This window comes from Sphaeramia orbicularis, chromosome 17, assembly GCF_902148855.1.
Source record: "Sphaeramia orbicularis chromosome 17, fSphaOr1.1, whole genome shotgun sequence".
NCBI lineage: Eukaryota > Metazoa > Chordata > Actinopteri > Kurtiformes > Apogonidae > Sphaeramia > Sphaeramia orbicularis.
In genome coordinates this window covers 31,252,533-31,273,694 of record NC_043973.1, presented here as the reverse complement: position 1 = coordinate 31,273,694, position 21,162 = coordinate 31,252,533, and the positions used below count along the sequence as shown (strand labels likewise).

Sequence of the window (21,162 nt, the reverse complement as noted above, 5' to 3'; positions counted from 1 at the left end):
GTACAGCATTGATCATTTACACCAATAATGAAAAATTAAAAAAAAAAAACAAAAACAAAAAAACATATCTACCATCTCATTTCAATATTTCTGAATAATTTTAAACTTAAGGCACTTTTTTTTTTTTTACATCACCAAAGGAGTTAATCCACTCACATGAAAATCTCTGACATTCTAATTACTCTCTCATAATTCCAAGAAACCATGAATAGTACCTGAGACAATACTGTTTTTATCCCTTATCTTCCATATACCTATTTAGAAACAATTCTTCATACCTCTTTTTAAATGTATTTGTTTATACTTTCTTTTATCTCCTGTTCTTTATATATATTTTTTTTAATTTTAGCTCTCCCCTAAGATTGTATCCTCCTTCTCTTTCAGTGAACATTCCCTGGATATTTTTTGGCAGTAGATTATTTCTTACTTTGTACATTATCTGCGCAGTTTTAAATTGAACCAAATCCATGAATTTCAATGTGTGTGATTTTATAAATAGTGGGTCCACTGTCTACAGAATCTTACAGTTACTGATATATAGTAGAACAATGTTTAAGGTTTTGTACTTCAGATTACTCTGTGATTTCATACAAATTGTTTGCTGTGTTAACTAATTCTGTACATTGTTTATTTTTTAAAATTTTTGCAACAGATTATTAAGCTCTGAGATGTATTAACACAACATTAAACACAGCTACATCTGCAAGAAATACAACTATGACTCAACTCTGATTTCACTGATGTAGTGCATACGTTGGTTTGAGAAGAACAATTATGAAACATTCACGTGACAGTTTCATAAGTTCACAAATAAAGACGGAGGAAAACTTCAAGACGGTAAATAAAGAACTCCAAATAATGCACATTCTGTTTATATTTTAATGGTTTTCAACAATAGAATGCATATTGCCAAAATTAACTTCTCATTTCTGTACAAAACAAAAACAATAACCAAAACAAATCATAGTAAAAGGAACAGATTGACTTTAGTCTCAACTCAAAGCAGTCATACACAGAGGGTCAAGTTCTACCGAACAGTGCAGCAGGCTCTCTGGTTCTTATGTTTTTACTAACAAGGCAATTATGACATATGTACAAATGCATAGAGATTGTATTCAAGCAATATATTATATCACAAGAGAATGCATAGAGTATCCAGCATATAGCACAAATCAGTGTCACCGAAAGAGTAGTCATGCTTCCAATCAGAGCAAATGCAAGTCAGTAAATATGCTTTTACACCATTTAGAAAAAGTAGGAAGCAAAGTAAGACTCCCTTTGAGAATCAGTGTATAAAAATAGTTTGACTTTCCTTATCAATGTGTAAAATAAACTGTTGACTTTTGAGGATACACATTTGGGTAGAGACACAACAGTGAAACATACAAATCAATTGTTCCCCCCCAGTTTTTGGACCATTTGTTCAAAACAAAACATCACTGTTTAACTTTGTAGAAAAAAAAAAAAGTTCAAATGCATGTGTATGTGCCAAAGCTAAAACCCACATCTATTCCATGATCTTCAGATGAGATCAGCATCTTTTATGTCCTGGTAGAGTTGTTTTTTTGTGATGCAACACATCATTATTTTCATTCTAGAGTAACATGTTGAAAACATCAAATATTGCTTATTATTTTGTCCAACCAACAGCACATCAAAAACAGTTAATGGACAAATTTTTAGCTCGTTTTGGTTTTTGGTCTCAGTACAATTGCATGAAAAATGTAAAAAAAAAAATTTAAAAAAATCAAAGTTGTGGATGTTGCCCACTGACTTGTTAATGTTTGTGCAAAAACAATCAAAAACATATCATCCATGAATAATTTAGATTTTTTATTAAACAAGTTAATGGAAGTAAAAGCTTGTGCATGTGTGTGGCAGAGGGTATGAGTAAAAAAATGGCAAATGATATGTGGAGAAGAACTGTTCATAAACTCTGTCCATCTGTTAGTGCAGGTGTGTCAAACTCATTTTAGTTCAGGGGCCAGATTCAGCTAAATTAGATCTGCAGTGGGCCGGACCAGTAAAATAATAACATCATAATATATAAATAATGTCAACTCCAAACTTTTCTCTATGTTTTAGAGCGAAAAAAGTAAATGTACATTATGAAAAGGTTTACATCTACAAACTATGCTTTCAAAAGATGTGAATAACATGAACAAACTGAAAAATAAGTGTAATTTTAACAATATTCTGCCTCAGTTTATCATTTATACATGTACAGGGTGGGGAAGCAAAATTTACAATGAACATTTAGTTGTTTTTTCTCAGCAGGCACTACGTCAATTGTTTTGAAACCAAACATATATTGATGTCATAATCATACCTAACACTATTATCCATACCTTTTCGCAAACTTTTGCCCATATGAGTAATCAGGAAAGCAAACGTCAAAGAGTGTGTGATTTGCTGAATGCACTCGTCACACCAAAGGAGATTTCAAAAATAGTTGGAGTGTCCATAAAGACTGTTTATAATGGAAAGAAGAGAATGACTATGAGCAAAACTATTACGAGGAAGTCTGGAAGATACTATTAAAGAAGAATGGGAGAAGTTGTCACCCGAATATTTGAGGAACACTTGCGCAAGTTTCAGGAAGCGTGTGAAGGCAGTTATTGAGAAAGAAGGAGGACACATAGAATAAAAACATTTTCTATTATGTCAATTTTCTTGTGGCAAATAAATTCTCATGACTTTCAATAAACTAATTGGTCATACACTGTCTTTCAATCCCTGCCTCAAAATATTGTAAATTTTGCTTCCCCACCCTGTATATTATAACGTACAGATAACAGTGGATCTACAAACACACAAAACATTTAATATCAGGCAGAATATTGTTAAAATTATACTAACTTCTCTTAAGACATTTCAGGTGGTTCATATTTGTTCAGGTTATTCACGGGTTTTTTTTTTTTTTTTTTGCAAAATTAATTTTTAATTTTTAATTAAAATTTGAATCTTATCCTGTTTGATTGTTGGTTTATATTCTCATACATGATGTTTTATCTCACTCCTTTATTTTTGCAGTGATTTGACAGCATCATGTTATGTTAACCCTGTCCTCTTTATTCCGATTCATTAAATTTATTGGAAGTGTCATGTTTCTGCATTGTTGTACACATCTCTCCTATTGTGTTGCTTCTGTTTTAGTGGTTTTACTTGCATCTTGTATCCTGCTGTTGTGCCTTTTACTTTGTCAAAAGCACTTGGTAAACTTTATTTTTAAAAGGTGCTACATAAATAAAGCTATTATTATTATTACTATTATTACTATTATTATTATTATTATTATTATTATTATTATTATTATTAAAATTATACTTTTAGTGTAAATACATGAAAATATTTACATTTACAAAGAGAAACATTTAGAGTTGTCATTATTTATATGTTATTATGATAGTTTTTTTACCGATTTGACCCACTTTAGATTGAATTGGTCTGAATGTGGAACCTGAACTAAAATGATTGTTCATTTCTTTGTGTAATTTTTGCATTTCACAAATTCATCCCGAGGGCCAGACCGGACCCTTTGGTGGGCCGGATTTGGCCCCCGGGCCGTATGTTTGACACCTGTGTGTTAGTGCATTAAAACTTGAGCAGCATAAGAGCACGCATCAACCCACTGGAGAAACAAGAGTCATGAGTGGATGTAGGAATCCCTGTGCCATTGTCGTCCATCTCTGTCTCGACCTCGATCCCTTTCTCTGTCCTTGTATCTTTCTCTGTCCCGGTCTCTGTCCCGGTCCCGGTCTCTATCTCTGTCCCGGTCCCTGTCTCTGCCGTGGTAGTGGTGGTAGCTGTGGTGGTTGTGTACAGGGTACTGGTCTGTGTGCTGTGTCCGTGTGGGAACATGCTGGTGATGCCTGTGCTGCCGATTGCGTTCATTGTGCTCCTGCTCATAGTCTTCTCCGACATGCGGCTGGCTGTTTCCACGGTGATGTTGGTGGTGGTGGTGGTGGTGATGGTTGCTGTTATGGTGATGGTGGTTATGGCCCCGTTGGTTGTAGTGAATCTCCTCCTCTTCCTCCTCCACGTCCTCCAGCTCCTCCTCCCTCTCCTCGGGCGGGTGCCTGCGGGGAAGCCTCTGGCTGTAATCCCTGCTTGACAGCACCACGTCAGCTCCACCCGATGTTTGACTGTGCTGGGTGTGGCCGTGGTGCTCTGTCCTCCGGTGGTGGTGGTGGTGGTGGTGATGGTGGTGGGTGTGCTGGGGTCTCTTTGGTTCAGTCCTCAGGAGCCGCTCCTCCTCCTCTCTTTGGCCCTCCTCAGCTCTCTGCTCCTGCACTGGGGCTGAAGGGGGCTCCTGGTCCAGGTGGTTCTCCCGGGAACCCTTCCTCTTCGCAGCTGCAGATTTCTTGTTTTTCTGCTCATCCTACAGAAGAAAATAAAAACAGAATTTCATTTCAACGTGGCACAAAATGTCTATGTCACAGGTGTCAAACATGCGGCCTGGGGGCCAAATCTGACCCGCCAAAGGTTTCAATCTGGCCCGCAGGATGAAAGCGCAAAAATGAACCTGAACAGTCCAGGTTGTCAAAATCCTTTAGGTTCAGGTTCCACATACAGACCAATGTGATCTACAGTAAAAATAACAACACAATAACCCATAAATAATGACAATGACAAATTTTCTTTGTGAAAAATTATGTGGAAAAAATTTCAGTGAAAAAAATAACATTACACTGTGAAAATATTTACATTTACAAAACTATTCTTTCACAATAAAATGCAAATAAATACATAAATAAAAACAAAGATGAACAACCTGAAATGTGCAGTTTTAACAATATTTTGTCTGTTACTGAATGTTTGGTGTATTTATGGATCCACTGTGATCTTTAGTTGTGTTAATAATAACAGATGGAATATTGTAGAAACTGTTCAAATTTTAGTTCCAAACTCCAAAATTTTAACAATATTCTGCCTGTTACCAAATGTTTATGGAACATTGTGTGTAATATACATGTATAAATAATAAGTCGAGGCATAATATTAAAATTACACTAATTTTTCAAATGAAATTTCTGTTTTTTTCAGGTTATCCACATCTTTTTTGTAAAATGTGAATATTTTCATAATTTATTTGGGGGTTTATTGTATTAAAACATAAAGAAAACTTGGATTTGTCATTATTAATAGGTTATGAAGTCATTATTTTACTGGTCTGGCCCGCTGCAGATCAAATTGGGCTAAATACGGAACTGAACCAAAATGAGTTTGACACCCCTGGTCTATGTGGACTAGTACATACTAAAGATACACCCAATAATGTCCTAATTTCCTGAAAATCTAATAAAATTTGTAACCATACTGAACATTACAATTTATTTTGCTCCTTACAGTTTAATTATCCAGGTTTTTGCTGCTGCTGTACTGTAATTTCCCAGTTTGGGATCAATAAAGTTACACAAGGACAATGTCATTTTTCATACTGTATTTTTTTTGCCGTGATTTCAGCTCCTGCAGGATTTAATCGTTAGAGATACAATGCCGTTGGCAGACACCCAGAGGGATGGGCCAGTACACGGAATAAAATTATGGATTTCTGCTTTGGAACAATCAAGAAACACTTGATATAATGTAAGTACACAAGTTTCCCAATATTTTAGGGTGGAAACATTTTTATTTTGCCTTTAAACAGATTATATAATCCAGTGGTTTCCAGCCTTTTTTGGCTTGTGACCCCAATTTTACATCACAAATTTCTGGTGACCCAGACATTCAAAACTGAGACATTTTTCTCTCGGAGATGTCTTAACAGGGCCAGGCAGGCGAAGAAATCTTTCCATTCTCTGTTCGGTCTGGTTTCTGACTGTGCCCAGGTAGGTTGAAGCGTAGTAACACACGCAGTCACATGATCAGATCAGTTAAGATATGCCCTCTCAGATATTGTATCCTGCATTTTATTTGAAATTGATTTTTATTAGGAAAAGTGTGTGGTGTTTTAATTATAATGAAATAGATACTGAATCATTAAAAAAAAATATTTTTTTAATACTAATTTTATTTTATCAGTTTCTAGAAATTTCAGGTGACCCCAAGTGGGGTTGCAACCCCAAGGTTGAAGAACACTGATATAATCTATCTATCTATCTATCTATCTATCTATCTATCTATCTATCTATCTATCTATCTATCTATCTATCTATCTATCTATCTATTATTATTATTATTATTATATTGATATTCATACAAAATAATAATTGATATATAGTAATCATAAGGAATAGAAATTGGGGGTAGGAGTACATAAGTTTTTACTTCTTACTCCTTTTTGAGCATGTATAACTCAATTTCATTTGTTTTATTTATCTTATTATTATTATTATTATTATTATTATTATTCATAATTTATTATTATTATTATTATTATTATTATTATTATTATTATTATTATTATTATTATTATTATTATTATTATTATTCATAATTTATTATTACTATTATCTTTTTTTTTTGTGGTTTGTTTGCTTATCAATCATTTATGTACCAGTGCTTATATTTTGCTGGTTGTTTTTTTTTTTTTTTCCACCGTCTACATGTTCAAAATAAAGATTTCATTCATATCTATCTATCTATCTATCTAGAGGAGGCAGGTTGTGTCTCAAGTACTTTATGAGTAGATGAATGGAAACATAATGAAATGATGACATGATGGACAACATGGATGGATGACATGATGTTAAAGTGCATTTGAGGCAAACTTCTGAAATGTCTCCAAAGTGAAAATACAAGTTCTTTAGAATGTATCAGCTGATCAGTCAACTGATCAGTCATGTGAGTTTAATATTTACAATGTCTTTCTTTTTGCAACATTTTTTTTTTTTTTAAACTTTGTTGTTTCCTATGTGAAATTTCAAACATTAAATACATTAGTGCACAGGTGTCAAACATGCGGCCAGGGGGCCAAATCCAGTCCGCCAAAGGGTCCAGTCTGGCCCCTGGGATGAATTTGTGAAATGCAAAAATTACACTAACATAATAACAATCCTTTTAGTTCAGGTTCCACATTCAGATCAATTCAATCTCAGGTAGGTCATAATAACATATAAATACTCACAACTCCAAATGTTTCTCTTTGTAAATGTAAATATTTTCATGTATTTACACTAAAACAAAGTATAATATTGCAAAAAAATATCTGAAGAACCTGAACAAATATGAACAACCTGAAATGTCTTAAGAGGAGTGAGTGCAATTTTAATAATATTCTCACCTGTTACAAAATGTTTTGTGTATTTGTAGATCCACTGTGATCTGTAAGTGGTAATGTACATGTGGAAATGATAAACTGAAGCAGAATATTGGTAAAATTACATATTTTTCTCAGTTTGTTCATGTTATTCACATTGTTTGAGAGGACAGTTTGTAGATGTAAACATCTTCATAATGTAAATGTACTTTTTTCACTCCAAAACATAGAGAAAGGTTTGGAGTTGTCATTATTTATATATTATTATATTATTATTTTGCTGGTTCAGCCCACTGCAGACCAAATTTATCTGAATGTGGCCCCTGAACTAAAATGAGTTTGACACCCATGCGTTAGTGGAAATACACCGACTGATATACTGTAGCAAGTTTGTTTTTCCAAAAGTGCTCTGGAAACTCTAATATATTTGATGGTATTATAGCGCCCTCTTGTGGTTAATAGGTTGCCTAATTGCACAAGTGAAATCCTATCCCCCTCACATTTGACATCAAATATTCCACCATTAGTAAAAATATTATCAGACAGGGACATTCTTCTGTCATACATTATTGTTCCATTAAGTGTAAATTTGGTTAAACTTTCATATCCAAACACCCAAGTGTGCAATCATGTCAGAGGTGGTGAAGTCAACTATTAATTTTTAAAATTTTTGGACAGTAATTGAGCTAGAACTAAAACAAAAATCAACCTAGCAACCCATCATTAACACTAACTTACTGACATTTAACACACAAGTTTGTGAAAAAAGTGGTTAAGAGCTCAGGGGAGAATCAGTAAATGTAACTGTGTTTATTATTAACAGTAAGAATGAAGCTAACAACTTACTACACAAAATTAACATTTGGCAATATTACCAGAGGTAGTGAATTTAAAAAGGTGGAGGATGGTTTTACATGAAAATAAATCAGGAGTATTGACTGATAAATGGGTCGATATATACTTGAGGGACTTTTGAAGTCTATGGGATATATCTTGAATACATCTTTATTAAAAGTTAAAAAGAAAAAGCTAATCTTTTTTATGTTCATTATTATCATGTCATTAAAAATTCCATAATTATTTAATGAATAAATAATTAATAAATGATTAGATATACTAAAATGTGAACTAAATAATCGTCCAAATTTAGTAATAACCTTCTAATTAGCTGAACAATAATAAAATGAGCTAAATCAAAAATTGTTTTGATTATGTTCTTTTTATTACATTAACCCTTTCATGCACAGTGGTCACTCCAGTGGACAGTTCTTCTCCAGCTGTTCTCTTGTATATTCATGGGTTTTGTTGTTTTAGTTCCATATCAGCCAACACAGTGGACACTTATGCACCATCCCATACACTGACATTCACACAATTACTGATAAATACTTGATAAAACCTGATCTGCAGTAACATGTTTGAGAGTGAATCAGTTGCTATTTGTTATTAGACTGTAATTAACAGGTTTTTTTTTTTTTTTTTTTTTGCATATTATCTCCATGAAATGAGTAATAACTAGTATTAGAGTATGATAAAATGTGAGAAAACATCAGATTAGCAGCATTAAAAATGGTTTTATTTCATAGGTTTCATAGTTTTTTTGCTTCACAAATTAAATGCATGGTGTCCATCTGAATGGACATTTTTGGAACTCCATAAAAAATAGGTTCTTTAGAAAAATTTCAATCATGTTTTTTTCATGTCTACAGAGGAATAAACACACTCAGGAAAAAATCTTGATGATGGTTCTCATAAATATGCATGAAAGGGTTAAGATAATCATGACAGATACTTCTTTTTTGGCAAAATATCAGATTTTATATGGAAAATAAATTGTATCTGTGTCTGAGAAATCACTTTCACCAAAGTTAGCCATTACAAAAACACCTCTGAAGGAAGTGTGTTAATTCCAGACCACACGACCTGTTCCACATGATGTCATTTCCTCCTGATGAAAACACTGACAAGATTCCAACATATGTTCTGTCTTAGTTATTTAATATAAAGTAGTGTGTGAGTCAAGTGTGTATTTATCGCACTCTTATGTCAACAGTGTTAATACAATATCTTTATAAATAACTTACAATCTCAATTTTACTCAGTTGTATATATGATATTTAGACGAATCTTTCTGTAAAAATGCCATGTTGTGTTATGGTTCTGTTGATTTGAGGCTTGAAAACAGCAAAAATGTCGACTCTACCTGTCAACTATGTTACCCTGTAAACATAACTCAAAAAGTAACTGTATATTGACCCAAATAATACTTTCCTTACAGCTTCTTATGAATGGACGGTTTCTAGAATATAGTACTTTAGAGAAAGTTTTTTGCACCAACATGAGCATCTGGTGTCCATCTACAGGAGGATTTGGTGTAGTTTAATGACACAAAGCTGGAATTCCATTCATTCTACCGTTTGTGTTGTAAAGCAGGGCGTTCTGTCGTCATATTCATTTAAATTCTGCAAACACTGATCACTTCCTTGCATTGTTCTTATTCCATCTGGGTTAACTCTATCTATTTTAATCAGGTTTTACTGTGCCACCTGGATTGAAAACAAAAAAATGTTCTTTAACAAACATCTAATCTACAGAATAAAGTAGAATTTTGAAGTGCTCCACTCACCATAGGCAGACCTATCTCATTTCCTCAACTTTCCAGTGGAGTAAGACAAGGAGAAATGAAAATGTTAGATGAAAAAATGGAAACATGCAACACAATGTGATGTTCAAGATGCAGTTGCGGAAAAAATTATTAGACCACCCTTGTTTTCTTCAGTTTCTTGTTCATTTTAATGCCTGGTACAACTAAATGTACATTTGTTTGAACAAATATAATGACAACAACAAAAACAGCTCATAGTAGTTTAATTTCAGAGCTGATATCTATCCATTTTCCATGTTTTCTTGATAAAAACCAAAATCACTTCAGTTCTTACATCAGTATCTATGGCATTGTGCTGACAAAAACATTGCTTTTAGACATTCCATGTTTTCTTTTCTGTCTGTTTTAGTCACATGATACACACAGGAGTTAATACTTGATTGCATAGCCACTGTTTCTGGTGACTTTTGATGGGCTAATAATTTTTTCCGCAACTGTAATTATAACATTGATAACCTTAACATTTAAGTTAAAATCCACAGTGCAAACACATCTGCACAGATGAGATGAGATGAGTATGATGTCTCTGCAAGGTTATCGTTAACAAAAACTAACGAAATGACAAAAACTAGAATTGAAAAAACATCTTCATTAACTGAAATAAATAAAAACTATAATTAAAAGAAAAAACAATAACTAACTGAAACTGTATTGTGTGTTTATAAAACTAACTAAAACGAAGAAAAATTATGGATAAAATTCCCTCGTTTTCGTTTTTTGTCAATGTCGGATTGATATGGAATTGATTTATTTCACTCCATCAATTTTAGCTAGCAGCACCATACGGTACTTCACGGTCCGTCACTTGGTTTAGAGTCGGAAACATGGAAACTAAAGCAGCAGAGTCCTGTCTGGGATTTATGTGAATATGACGGTGAAGAAGAGAAAAGATATGAAAAAACTAAAACTAAACTAAAACTAAGCATTTAGGAAAAAACAAAAACTAATAAAAACTAACAAACCTGCTCTAAAAACTAATTAAAACTAACTGAATTAGAGAAAAAAAAGTCCAAACTAAATAAAACTAAACCAGAATGAAAAATCCAAAACTATTAGAACCTTGCGTCTCTGAGTGTGTGATCTCATGCCAGTGCTTAGCTTCGGCGTGCCTTATGTGATGTACGTACCGGTATTGCTGAAGGACTGGTGGGCAGTGTGTTTTCGGCCAGCTGGGCCACCAGGGCGTTGGCAGGCTCCATCTCTGGAGGATGAGTGGCTCTCCAGTAAGACTCCAGGTAGTCAGCTATGTGCTCACAAGCATCTGTCAGTTGGTTCTCATCTAGTATGACGTCAAACATTTCCTAAAGGAAATTAAGAGTCGTGTTAAGTCTGAGACGGAGACAGAGGCCACATGGACACGACACTGAACCATGGTTATTATTGTTAACGAAAACTAACGAAATGACGAAAACTAGAATAGTAAAAACATTTTTGTTAACTGAAATAAATAAAAACTAGAATTAAAAGAAAAAACATAACTAACTGAAACCGTATTGTGTGTTTACAAAACTAACTAAAACGGATAAAAATTATGGATAAAATTCCCTTCGTTTTCGTCTTTTTCAATGTCAGATTGATATGAAATTGATTTATGTCCCTCAAGCAATTTTAGCTGTTGGCACCATATGATATTTAATGGTCCGTCACTTGTGTTCACTTGTGGTTTCCAGTCGTCTTCTGGTCTCCACTCTACCTGGAAACATGCAGACTAAAGCTGGGAGAAAGCAGCAGAGTCCTGTCTGGGATTTATTTGAATACGACGACAAAGAAGATAAAAGATATAAAAAAACTAAAACTAAACTAAAACTAAGCATTTAGAAAAAAAAAGAAAACTAATAAAAACTAGCAAACCTGCTCTAAAAATGAATTAAAATGAACTGAATTAGAGAAAAAATAAGTCAGAACTAAATAAAACTAAACTAGAATGAAAAATCCAAAACTATTAGAACCTTGCACTGAACTAGTTTTAATGCAGTCTGTCATTAGATGAATAGTGTGGTGGAGGTAAACTGGTCATGTCTTCATATGTAATGAAGACCTTGAGGCCAAACAGGAATATGTTCATATGTTAAGTATGTTTATACACAGTTTATGGGCAGTTATAATGTACAGACTCTTGATAGCTATAGTTCTATATACTTGCTCTTTCTTTTTGCTTAGCTGGAAATAGCTGCAATCCTCATTTCATGATGATATTTAACCCGTAAAGACCCAAACAGCCTCTGGCAACCTAAACCATCTACTGATCTAAAATGTTTAATACCTGTTGATCCACTAATCCTATCAATACATGTCAATAATTGGTGTAAAATGCAGTTTGCCATCTTTTCATGGTCATCTGATATGACCCCTTTGGACATTCAGAGGCTCCGTAGTGAACAGGGAAACACCGTCATCTTCTACAACATTGATTCACCAGTAAAACCAATAAAGTTGGATCAATAACAGTGGATGGAGACACTTATTTTTACTTTCAGTTATGGATATCTTTGCTGAAAACGTCACTTTTTCTTCAGTTTTCTGTGTTTCTGGTATAATAACCCTAAACTTTAATTCAAAAACACTTATAAGAACATGTTTTTCACAGATATAGGGAAGAGTTGAGTTAGAATTGAGTTACACTGGCTACCCATAGCTGCCCGCATCAAATTCAAATCTTTAATCCTAGCCTACAAAATTCTCCGTGGGTCTGCTCCTGTCTACTTAGGTGCACTAATAAAAGCTTATGTCGCCCCACGACCACTCCGCTCGTCTGGGGAACGTAGTCTGGTGGTCCCCAGACCTTGTACAAGACAATCCAGGCTCTTTTCATGGGTCGTTCCACGTTGGTGGAACGCTCTACCAAGTGCTACAAGAACAGAGTCATCCCTGCCTATCTTCAAGAAGCTCCTGAAGACCCAGCTCTTCCGAGAGCACCTCCTGTCCTAGCACTTTCAAACATTCCATTTTAAATATTCTAATAAGGTTTTTCCCAGGACAACCACAGATTCTTTCACGATCATCTCTGGACCTGCTGCGGTGGTCCGGCCTCTTCCCTGCCCTCATCATCACCACTCACTTATCCTCAACCGCCTCCATGTGTCTCCCCCTACTCCCCCCTTCTCCCCCTCTCCCCCAGTCCCTATCTCTATCGCTCTCTCTTTTTCCCCTTCTCTACTCTCTCTCTTTAACCCCAACTGGTCAAGGCAGACGGCCATCCTCCAGGAGTCTGGGTCTGCTCGAGGTTTCTGCCTGTTAAAGGGAAGTTTTTCCTCGCCACTGTCACCAGTCACAAGTGTTTGCTCCTGGAGGATTCTGTTGGGTTTCTGTAGAATTGACTTAGAGTCTGGTTTTGACCAACTCTATATATAAAATGTCAAGAGATAACTTTTTTGTGATCTGGCGCTATATAAATAAAATTTGATTGATTGAGTGATTTAATTGGTTTTCCCCTGTAAGTCGCTTTGGAAAAAAGCGTCTGCCAAATGCGAAAGAATAAGAATAAGAATAAGAGGGTTATTAATTGTCACCATATGTTCACTGTTGTTTATGTATATATTTCCTTCCTTGAGTTTGTTATTATTTGTTTATTTATTCGCCAGCACAACTAAGAAAGGCACTGGTAAAAGATTATATGTGTATTTGTATATTGTGTATATGTATAAACGTGTATATGGATGAATGAGTGTGTGTGTGTGTGAATAGATATATAAATATAGATGAGTAATGTAAAAGGAAGAGGGACATATATTATCAATAATATTGTAGGGAGAGGGGGTGGGATTAAATAAGTTGCACTTCTTCCCACCCCTTTTCGTGCATATAAATGGAATTATTGTGCTTTTCTTCTGACTAAGATTGTTATGATTCTTGATATTTGTATTATTATGTATGTTTTGCAAGTGCATATATGTTAAATTTCATTGCATGTTTGGAATAAATCACTAAATCATAATTTGAGCTTTTATGAAGATCTACATGATCAATAAATTAAATACAGGAAAATACATCATTTTCACTGAAAAAAGCAAAATACAGAGGATAATATAATAATAAATGGTGATAAATCATTTAAGAAAGGTTAAATAAAGAGACAAATTAATTTGGGAACTGCCACAAAAGTAGCACTGGGTCTTTATGGGTTAAACACATATACATGTGACAATTAAAGCCTCTATAATCTTAATTGTAATGTACAAAACTGACTTGGGAATATGTTTTCTCTGTCATCAGTTCAAACATACAGGGTGGGGAAGCAAAATTTACAATATTTTGAGGCAGGGATTGAAAGACAGTGTATGACCAATTAGTTTATTGAAAGTCATGAGAATTTATTTGCCACAAGAAAATTGACATAATAGAAAATGTTTTTATTCTATGTGTCCTCCTTCTTTCTCAATAACTGCCTTCACACGCTTCCTGAAACTTGCGCAAGTGTTCCTCAAATATTCGGGTGACAACTTCTCCCATTCTTCTTTAATAGTATCTTCCAGACTTTCTCCTAATAGTTTTGCTCATAGTCATTCTCTTCTTTCCATTATAAACAGTCTTTATGGACACTCCAACTATTTTTGAAATCTCCTTTGGTGTGACGAGTGCATTCAGCAAATCACACACTCTTTGACGTTTGCTTTCCTGATTACTCATATGGGCAAAAGTTTCTGAAAAGGTATGGATAATAGTGTTAGGTATGATTATGACATCAATATATGTTTGGTTTCAAAACAATTGACGTAGTGCCTGCTGAGAAAAAAACAACTAAATGTTCATTGTACATTTTGCTTCCCCACCCTGTACAGAGGACATGACTTCAAAAAAATCCCTCCATCTATTCTGGATAATATGCAGTAACAACACTGCTGTAATGTCACATAGCCGTCACTAGATGGCACTCACCGGTGGACATTGGGCGAGCTTGTCTGCTGCCACTAACTGAACATTGAGATGTTTGGTCTGAGACTTCCCTCTGGTCTTGATCAACCTGGTCAACACCTACGACAGAGGCAAAAAGACAGAAAGAAGGGTCTGAACATATGTCTGCATGCATCTGATAGACATTTGAGAAGTATGTCATGTGATATTTGTCCAACATGTACACTTCTGTCTTCTAAGAGAGAACTGAGAAACAGTTGAGTACAAACGAACCAAAACGTGGTGTTATTTTTGGTTCGGTTTGTTTGTTTGTTTGTTTGTTGACACTCTAGCAGCAAAATTATTGGTTCAATTCATACCAAATTGGGTGTATAAACTGGCAGTGACCCAGAACAGATCTCATTACATTTTGGGAAAAACAGGTCAAAGTTTACATTTTATATGATTTTTTTCCCCCATTTACTTATAATGGAAGAAATTTCAAATTTGTGTAGCAGCAAAACTGTTGGTTGAATTCATACCAGATTTGGTTTATAGACTACCAGTGATCCAAAATAGATGTGATTACATTTTGGGAAAAGTAGGTCAAATTTCAAATTTTTTTATGAATTTTAAAAATCATTTTTCTCCTCCCATTTATTTATAATGGCGAAATTCCACATGTCTATAAAAACATCAATTTTGTTTCAGTTTACTTCAAACTTAGCACATATATAGCAAGGTTATTATCGTTAACGAAAACTAACGAAATGACGAAAACTAAAATTGAAAAAACATTTTCGTTAACTGAAATAAATAAAAACTATAATTAAAAGAAAAAAATGATAACTGAAACTGTATTGTGTGTTTACAAAACTAACTATAACGTATAAAAATTACAGATAATATTCCCTTCATTTTCGTCTTTCTCAGTGTTGATATAGGATAGAACATGTAAAAATTTCCTCTAAGATCAGCGGTATAAGACAGGAATAGAAGTCGGGAGGCCAACAGTGAAAGTATGGAAAGTTTCAGTTTTGTTTTCACATAAGTGACCTTGTGTATGGATCACCCCCCCCCCCCCAACCTGCTATAGGGAATTTATACATCCTACTGTACATATGTTTGTGTCTCTGCTTAGCCAATGAGCCGCCCTAACCCCACCCCCAAATAAAGTGTCCAGGGTTACCCACGCCTCACTAATTTCTTTGAATAGGATAGTGAGGAAGATAAAATATATGCAAAAACTGAAACTAATACTAAAACTAAACTAATCTAAACTAAAACTAAGCATTCAGAAAAAAACGACAACTAATAAAAACTAGCAAACCTGCTCTAAAAACTAATTAAAACTAACTGAATTAGAGAAAAAAAGGTTAAAACTAAATAAAACTAAACTATAATGAAAAATCCATAACTATTAGAACCTTGATGTATAGAGGCAACTGATATGCTGACATCAGCACACGCATAGACATGATGACATCAGCTGGATCGATGCCTAAATAAGCTACAATACATGCGAGGGGCAGGGTTTGTTGTGCCTGGAACCACTTGTTTATGGTTTGTTCCAAGGTTCTAATAGTTTTGGATTTTTCATTATAGTTTAGTTTTATTTAGTTTTGACCTTTTTTTCTCTAATTCAGTTAGTTTTAATTCGTTTTTAGAGCAGGTTTGCTAGTTTTTATTAGTTTTCATTTTTTTCTAAATGCTTAGTTTTACTTTAGTTTTAGTATTAATTTTAGTTTTGTTGTATCTTTTATCTTTTTCGTCATCGTATTCAAATAAATCCCAGACAGGACTCTTCTGCTTTCTCCCAACTTTAGTCTCCATGTTTCCAGGTAGAGTGGGGACCAGAAGACGACTGGAAACCACAAGTGATGAGAAGTGGCGGACTGTGAAGTGTTGTAAGGGGCTGCTGGCTAAAATTGCTCCAGCGAAATAAATTGATTCCATATCAGTTGAGCATTGACAAAAACAAAAACTAAGGGAATTTTATCCATAATTTTTATCCGTTTTAGTTAGTTTTGTAAACACACAATACAGTTTCAGTTAGTTATCGTTTTTTTCTTTTAATTATAGTTTTTATTTATTTCAGTTAACAAAAATATTTTTTCAATTCTAGTTTTTGTCATTTCGTTAGTTTTCGTTAACGATAATAACCTTGGTTTGTTCTCATTACCTTGGGTGAGGAGATCTTGACATAGACAAGGATGGGAGCTAGGGAGGTCTTGGACACCTGGAGAGGGTGGTTGACTGTGTCTGCATCTAAAATCACCAACTGCAGGCTGCGGGCCAACTCAAAGATACGCTCCACCTCTCCCTGGATCTGGGCTGGACAGGACAGAGCAGAAAGCACAGGCTAACACCACAGAACTGCTGCTCAGTGTTTACATTCAACACATGTACTGGATTAGCAGAGATCTACAACTATTCTAATGACTGATCTACTGATCAGAGGTGGGTAGTAACACATTACATTTACTCCGTTACATTTACTTAGGTAACTTTTTACATAAATTGTACTTTTAAGAGTACTTTTAATACGACATACTTTTTACTTTGGTAACACTTTATAATAAGTACACACTATGAAGCATTAGTTAAGCATTTACAAATATTGTATTCATTATTTATAAAGCATATTTCTGACATGAATACTCATTAGTATATGGTTTATAAGCACAGTTATACATGTTTTACCATGTGCTGTGTCTCTCCTTTGTTAGAATAACTCAGACTTTTGTGAGTCTTTAGGCATTTCCAACCTTTAAATCTCATTTGTAAATGCTTTATCTACACTGTAAGACCGGATAAGTTGAGTGTACTTAAAAAATTTGAGGAAACCAGTTGCCTTAAAAAAAATTAAGTTAATGAGTAATGAAAACTTGAGTGTATTAAACTTAAATGCTTGACTTGAATGGAATTGCTATTTTAAGTACAACACACTAAATGCCAAGTTAATTTAACTTAAAATTTGTTGCAATATCAATTGCTTTGCATAATCATTAGACTTAACATAATCAGTTCATTATACTCAATTCCAAGTTGGTTTAAATTAAAATCTTTAGCAAAATAACATACTTTGTATAATTATTCAACTTAATATATTGTAGTGTGGATGGACGTTAGGCAAGAAGTCTACTCAATGTAATTTGCCAGTATAGGAAATGCTTTTAATTTGGCAAGGCATAAAGATTTACATTAAATAAGGACAGTCACAGATGAACAGGAAAGCCATTGTTCAGCCTATGGCTGTCACTCTTGGTGCAGGCAAATAAACACTGCCATACACACATTTAGTCCAAATTAACACTAACACCACAACCCCACTGAACTTCTACACATAAAAATAACACATTTTCAACAACATGCCCAATACCCACAATGCAATGTGACGATAACAAGGTGTGGTCATGACTAAAACTTAGTGATTTAAATCCATTTAACTCAAACTTTTTTGTACTTTCGACCATGTCTGCAAATTAGTAGAATATAATAAAACTTAAATTATTTAAGTACATTGTAATTAAAGCATTTTAGTAAATACAAAGTCCGGGTTTACAGTGTGTCATAGATAGTCCACACTTTAGATGAGCTCACACCATAGACTTTATTAATGAGTAGTTAGTGCTTTATAACTACCTGAAATAATGAATTCCTGTATTAGTAACTGTTTATAGGACATCTATTGGAAAATAAATGTGTGAATTAGTATAAAATACACACTAAAATATTCACTAACCACTAGTACATGTCTGAATAGTGTATGTGCGAGCATAAATGTGCATCAGAACTGGTTTGTAAGTGATGCAATATTAAATTTGTAAATGCTGAATCCATAATTGATATAGTATGAAAATACAATCATTAAGCACATTGTAGATGAGCTTATGAATGATGAGTAAAACCACTATAACTGTGCTTATAAACCATATACTAATGAGTATACATGTCAGAAATATGCTTTATAAATGATGAATACAGTATTTTTTAATGCTTAACTAATGCTTCATAGTGTGGACTTACTATATTATATTATATTATATTATATTACCTTTACTTTTACTCAAGTATATTTAGGATGAGGAAACGCTACTTCTACTCCGTTACAATGATGTACATTTCGCTCGTTACTTTTATTTTTGGTCATTTGTTAAAGCACAAACCATTTGTTTTGTTTTGTTAGAAAGACTTCCGCCAAAAACTCACATGATTCACATGAGTTAAAGAAGTTAAAAGAAAATATGTTCAAAGATATCTAGGCTAACTGGTAAAAGTAAATAGAAAACCATGCACAGTATCTGCCTCCATAAGAACAGACTAGATATTAATGTGATGGAACCAACAATGATCATTACCAGGTATATTTGTAACTAGTTGTAATGTTCCCATATATATTTTATTTTAACATTTCATCTATTAATTGTTGAATTTAAAAGAACAATAAATATGATGTTACTCAGGAAGTATTCAGTACTTGAGTAATTTTTTCATTAAGTACTTTTTTACTTTTACTTGAGTAATTATTTGGATGAGTACTTTTTAATTGTACTTGAGTAATATTTTCCTAAAGTAACAGTACTTTTACTCGAGTATAATTTTTGGCTACTCTACCCATCTCAGCTATTGATTATGAACTTTCACCGATCTGTAATTTAAAAACCATTTACTTAGAAGACCAATATTGCACAGGTTCAGACACAGATGAACTTTATCGGTCCCTGAGGGGAAGTTTTCATATTGTAACACTGCACTTTATCATTTAAGTTGACTCTTGTATTATCCGTGGAAATTATACTTCCAAAACCATCTGTGGAAGACACAATACTTAATAGAATGTTGAGTTTAAGAGCTCATTCCTAATCTGGGAAAGAGAAGCTTCCACCAAAAATACACCATTTTTACAACAAAGACACAAGTAAAAAAATACACAGACCTCTTACATGACAAATGCAGAAACATCTCAACAAATTAAACACTTAATGTGACGAAACACAGCCCACTTAATGACACTGCATAACTGAGTGATACACTTTTATTTTCTTGGGTAACTAATCAAGGAGAACCAGGCTACAGCTCTCATGGGAGGAGTCATTTAAAGACTGGCCACTAGAGGGAGAACAGGAAAACAGGTCTTGAAGGAAGCAGCAACCATGTTTTTTTTTTTTTTTTTTTTTAATAATTTATGAAGCCACATTTCACAAATCTGTCTGAACACTGACCAAAGAATCTTGGCCAAATTTAGTCAAACTTTAAATAACTGTAAAGTGAGAATCTGCTGATTTCCATATGTGGCTGCTGCTACTGATATGAGAAGAAGGAAGGATGAAGGATGGTGTAAAGACTGAAACATACATGGACTACCAGTGCTTTCAGTCATACATACCGGCAGCATCTGAGAAGAGAGAGCCATGAGAAAGACAAGAGTAGAGAAAACCAAGTAAATCTTATCCCCTTCTATTTGTTTCTTTTAACTGAAGGAATAAACGTCTAGGCTGATGCACAATGTGACAAACAGAAAAAGTGAAAAGATATTTGAATCCTTTCATGCATGAATTATGAGAGCCTTAATTAAGATTTTTTTTTTTTTTACTGTTTTTATTCCTCTAGGCATTAAAAAAAACAACGCGATTGACATGGTTTTGAACCTCTTTTGCACGGAGTTGCAAAAATGTCCTTTCAGCTGGACACCATGCATTTAATTTTTGAAGTGAATAAACATATTTACTGATAAACGGTGTGAAAACTATGGAATAAAAACATATTTAATGCTGCTAATCTGATGTTTTCTCACGTTTGAACATACTCTAATACTAGTCATCACTCACTTCATGGAGATAAGATGCAAAAAAAGAAACCATTTGTTTAAAAAAAACTTGTTAATTACAGTCTAATAACAACAACAAGCGATTGATTTACACTCAAACATGTTAGTGCTGATTAAGTTTATGAAGAACAGCAAAGTTACAGTAATGGTCTGAATGTCAGTGTATTATGGGATGGTGCATAAGTGTCCACTGTGTTGGCTGATATGGAACTAAAACAACAAAATCCATGAATATACAAGAGAACAGCTGGAGAAGAACTGTCCACTGGAGTGACCATTGTGCATGAAAGGGTTAATGTGGGTGCTTCTATGAAACTGGTCCTAAAAACACGACAGAGGGGCTAAAAATTCAAACCAGAGTTAGACTAATGTTATGAAGCAAGTCTGGAAGCATTTTAAGTCTATTTAAAAAAAAATGTACTGGGATAAAAGAGAAACTATATTTCAGATAAAACACATTTTTATATTATTTTTATAATATTTTTATACAAGAATCCACATATAACACTGTAAAAAGTACATGAGAATTATGCGTTACAATTTTTTCAAATATCTTTTTATTCCCTCACAGGTACTGGAATCGAACCAGTTATGCAAGGCAGAGTGTTTTACAAAAACGACCGCTGTTGCAAAATC

The 21,162-nt window shown here is 33.9% G+C and overlaps 1 protein-coding gene across 3 annotated transcripts in view; it reads right to left on the bottom strand.

Annotated features, from left to right (window-relative positions):
• Nucleotides 1–859: 859 nt before the first annotated feature.
• The window catches only part of cacnb2b (calcium channel, voltage-dependent, beta 2b), a 78,871-nt gene continuing 58,568 nt past the window's right edge, over nt 860–21,162 (bottom strand). Inside the window, exons 10-15 of one of the 3 annotated variants that reach the window (XM_030160099.1) lie at nt 20,086–20,094; nt 16,879–17,030; nt 14,742–14,837; nt 10,994–11,167; nt 3,591–4,381; nt 860–1,933 (exon numbers count right to left, since the gene is read on the bottom strand). In XM_030160099.1, coding sequence (XP_030015959.1) covers nt 3,647–4,381; nt 10,994–11,167; nt 14,742–14,837; nt 16,879–17,030; nt 20,086–20,094 — 1,166 coding nt within the window. In that variant the 3' untranslated portion in view covers nt 860–1,933; nt 3,591–3,646. Of the gene's footprint in view, nt 1,956–3,590; nt 4,382–10,993; nt 11,168–14,741; nt 14,838–16,878; nt 17,031–20,085; nt 20,095–21,162 lie in introns of all 3 variants that reach the window. The other 2 variants (XM_030160098.1, XM_030160100.1) reach the window with 2 other exon arrangements.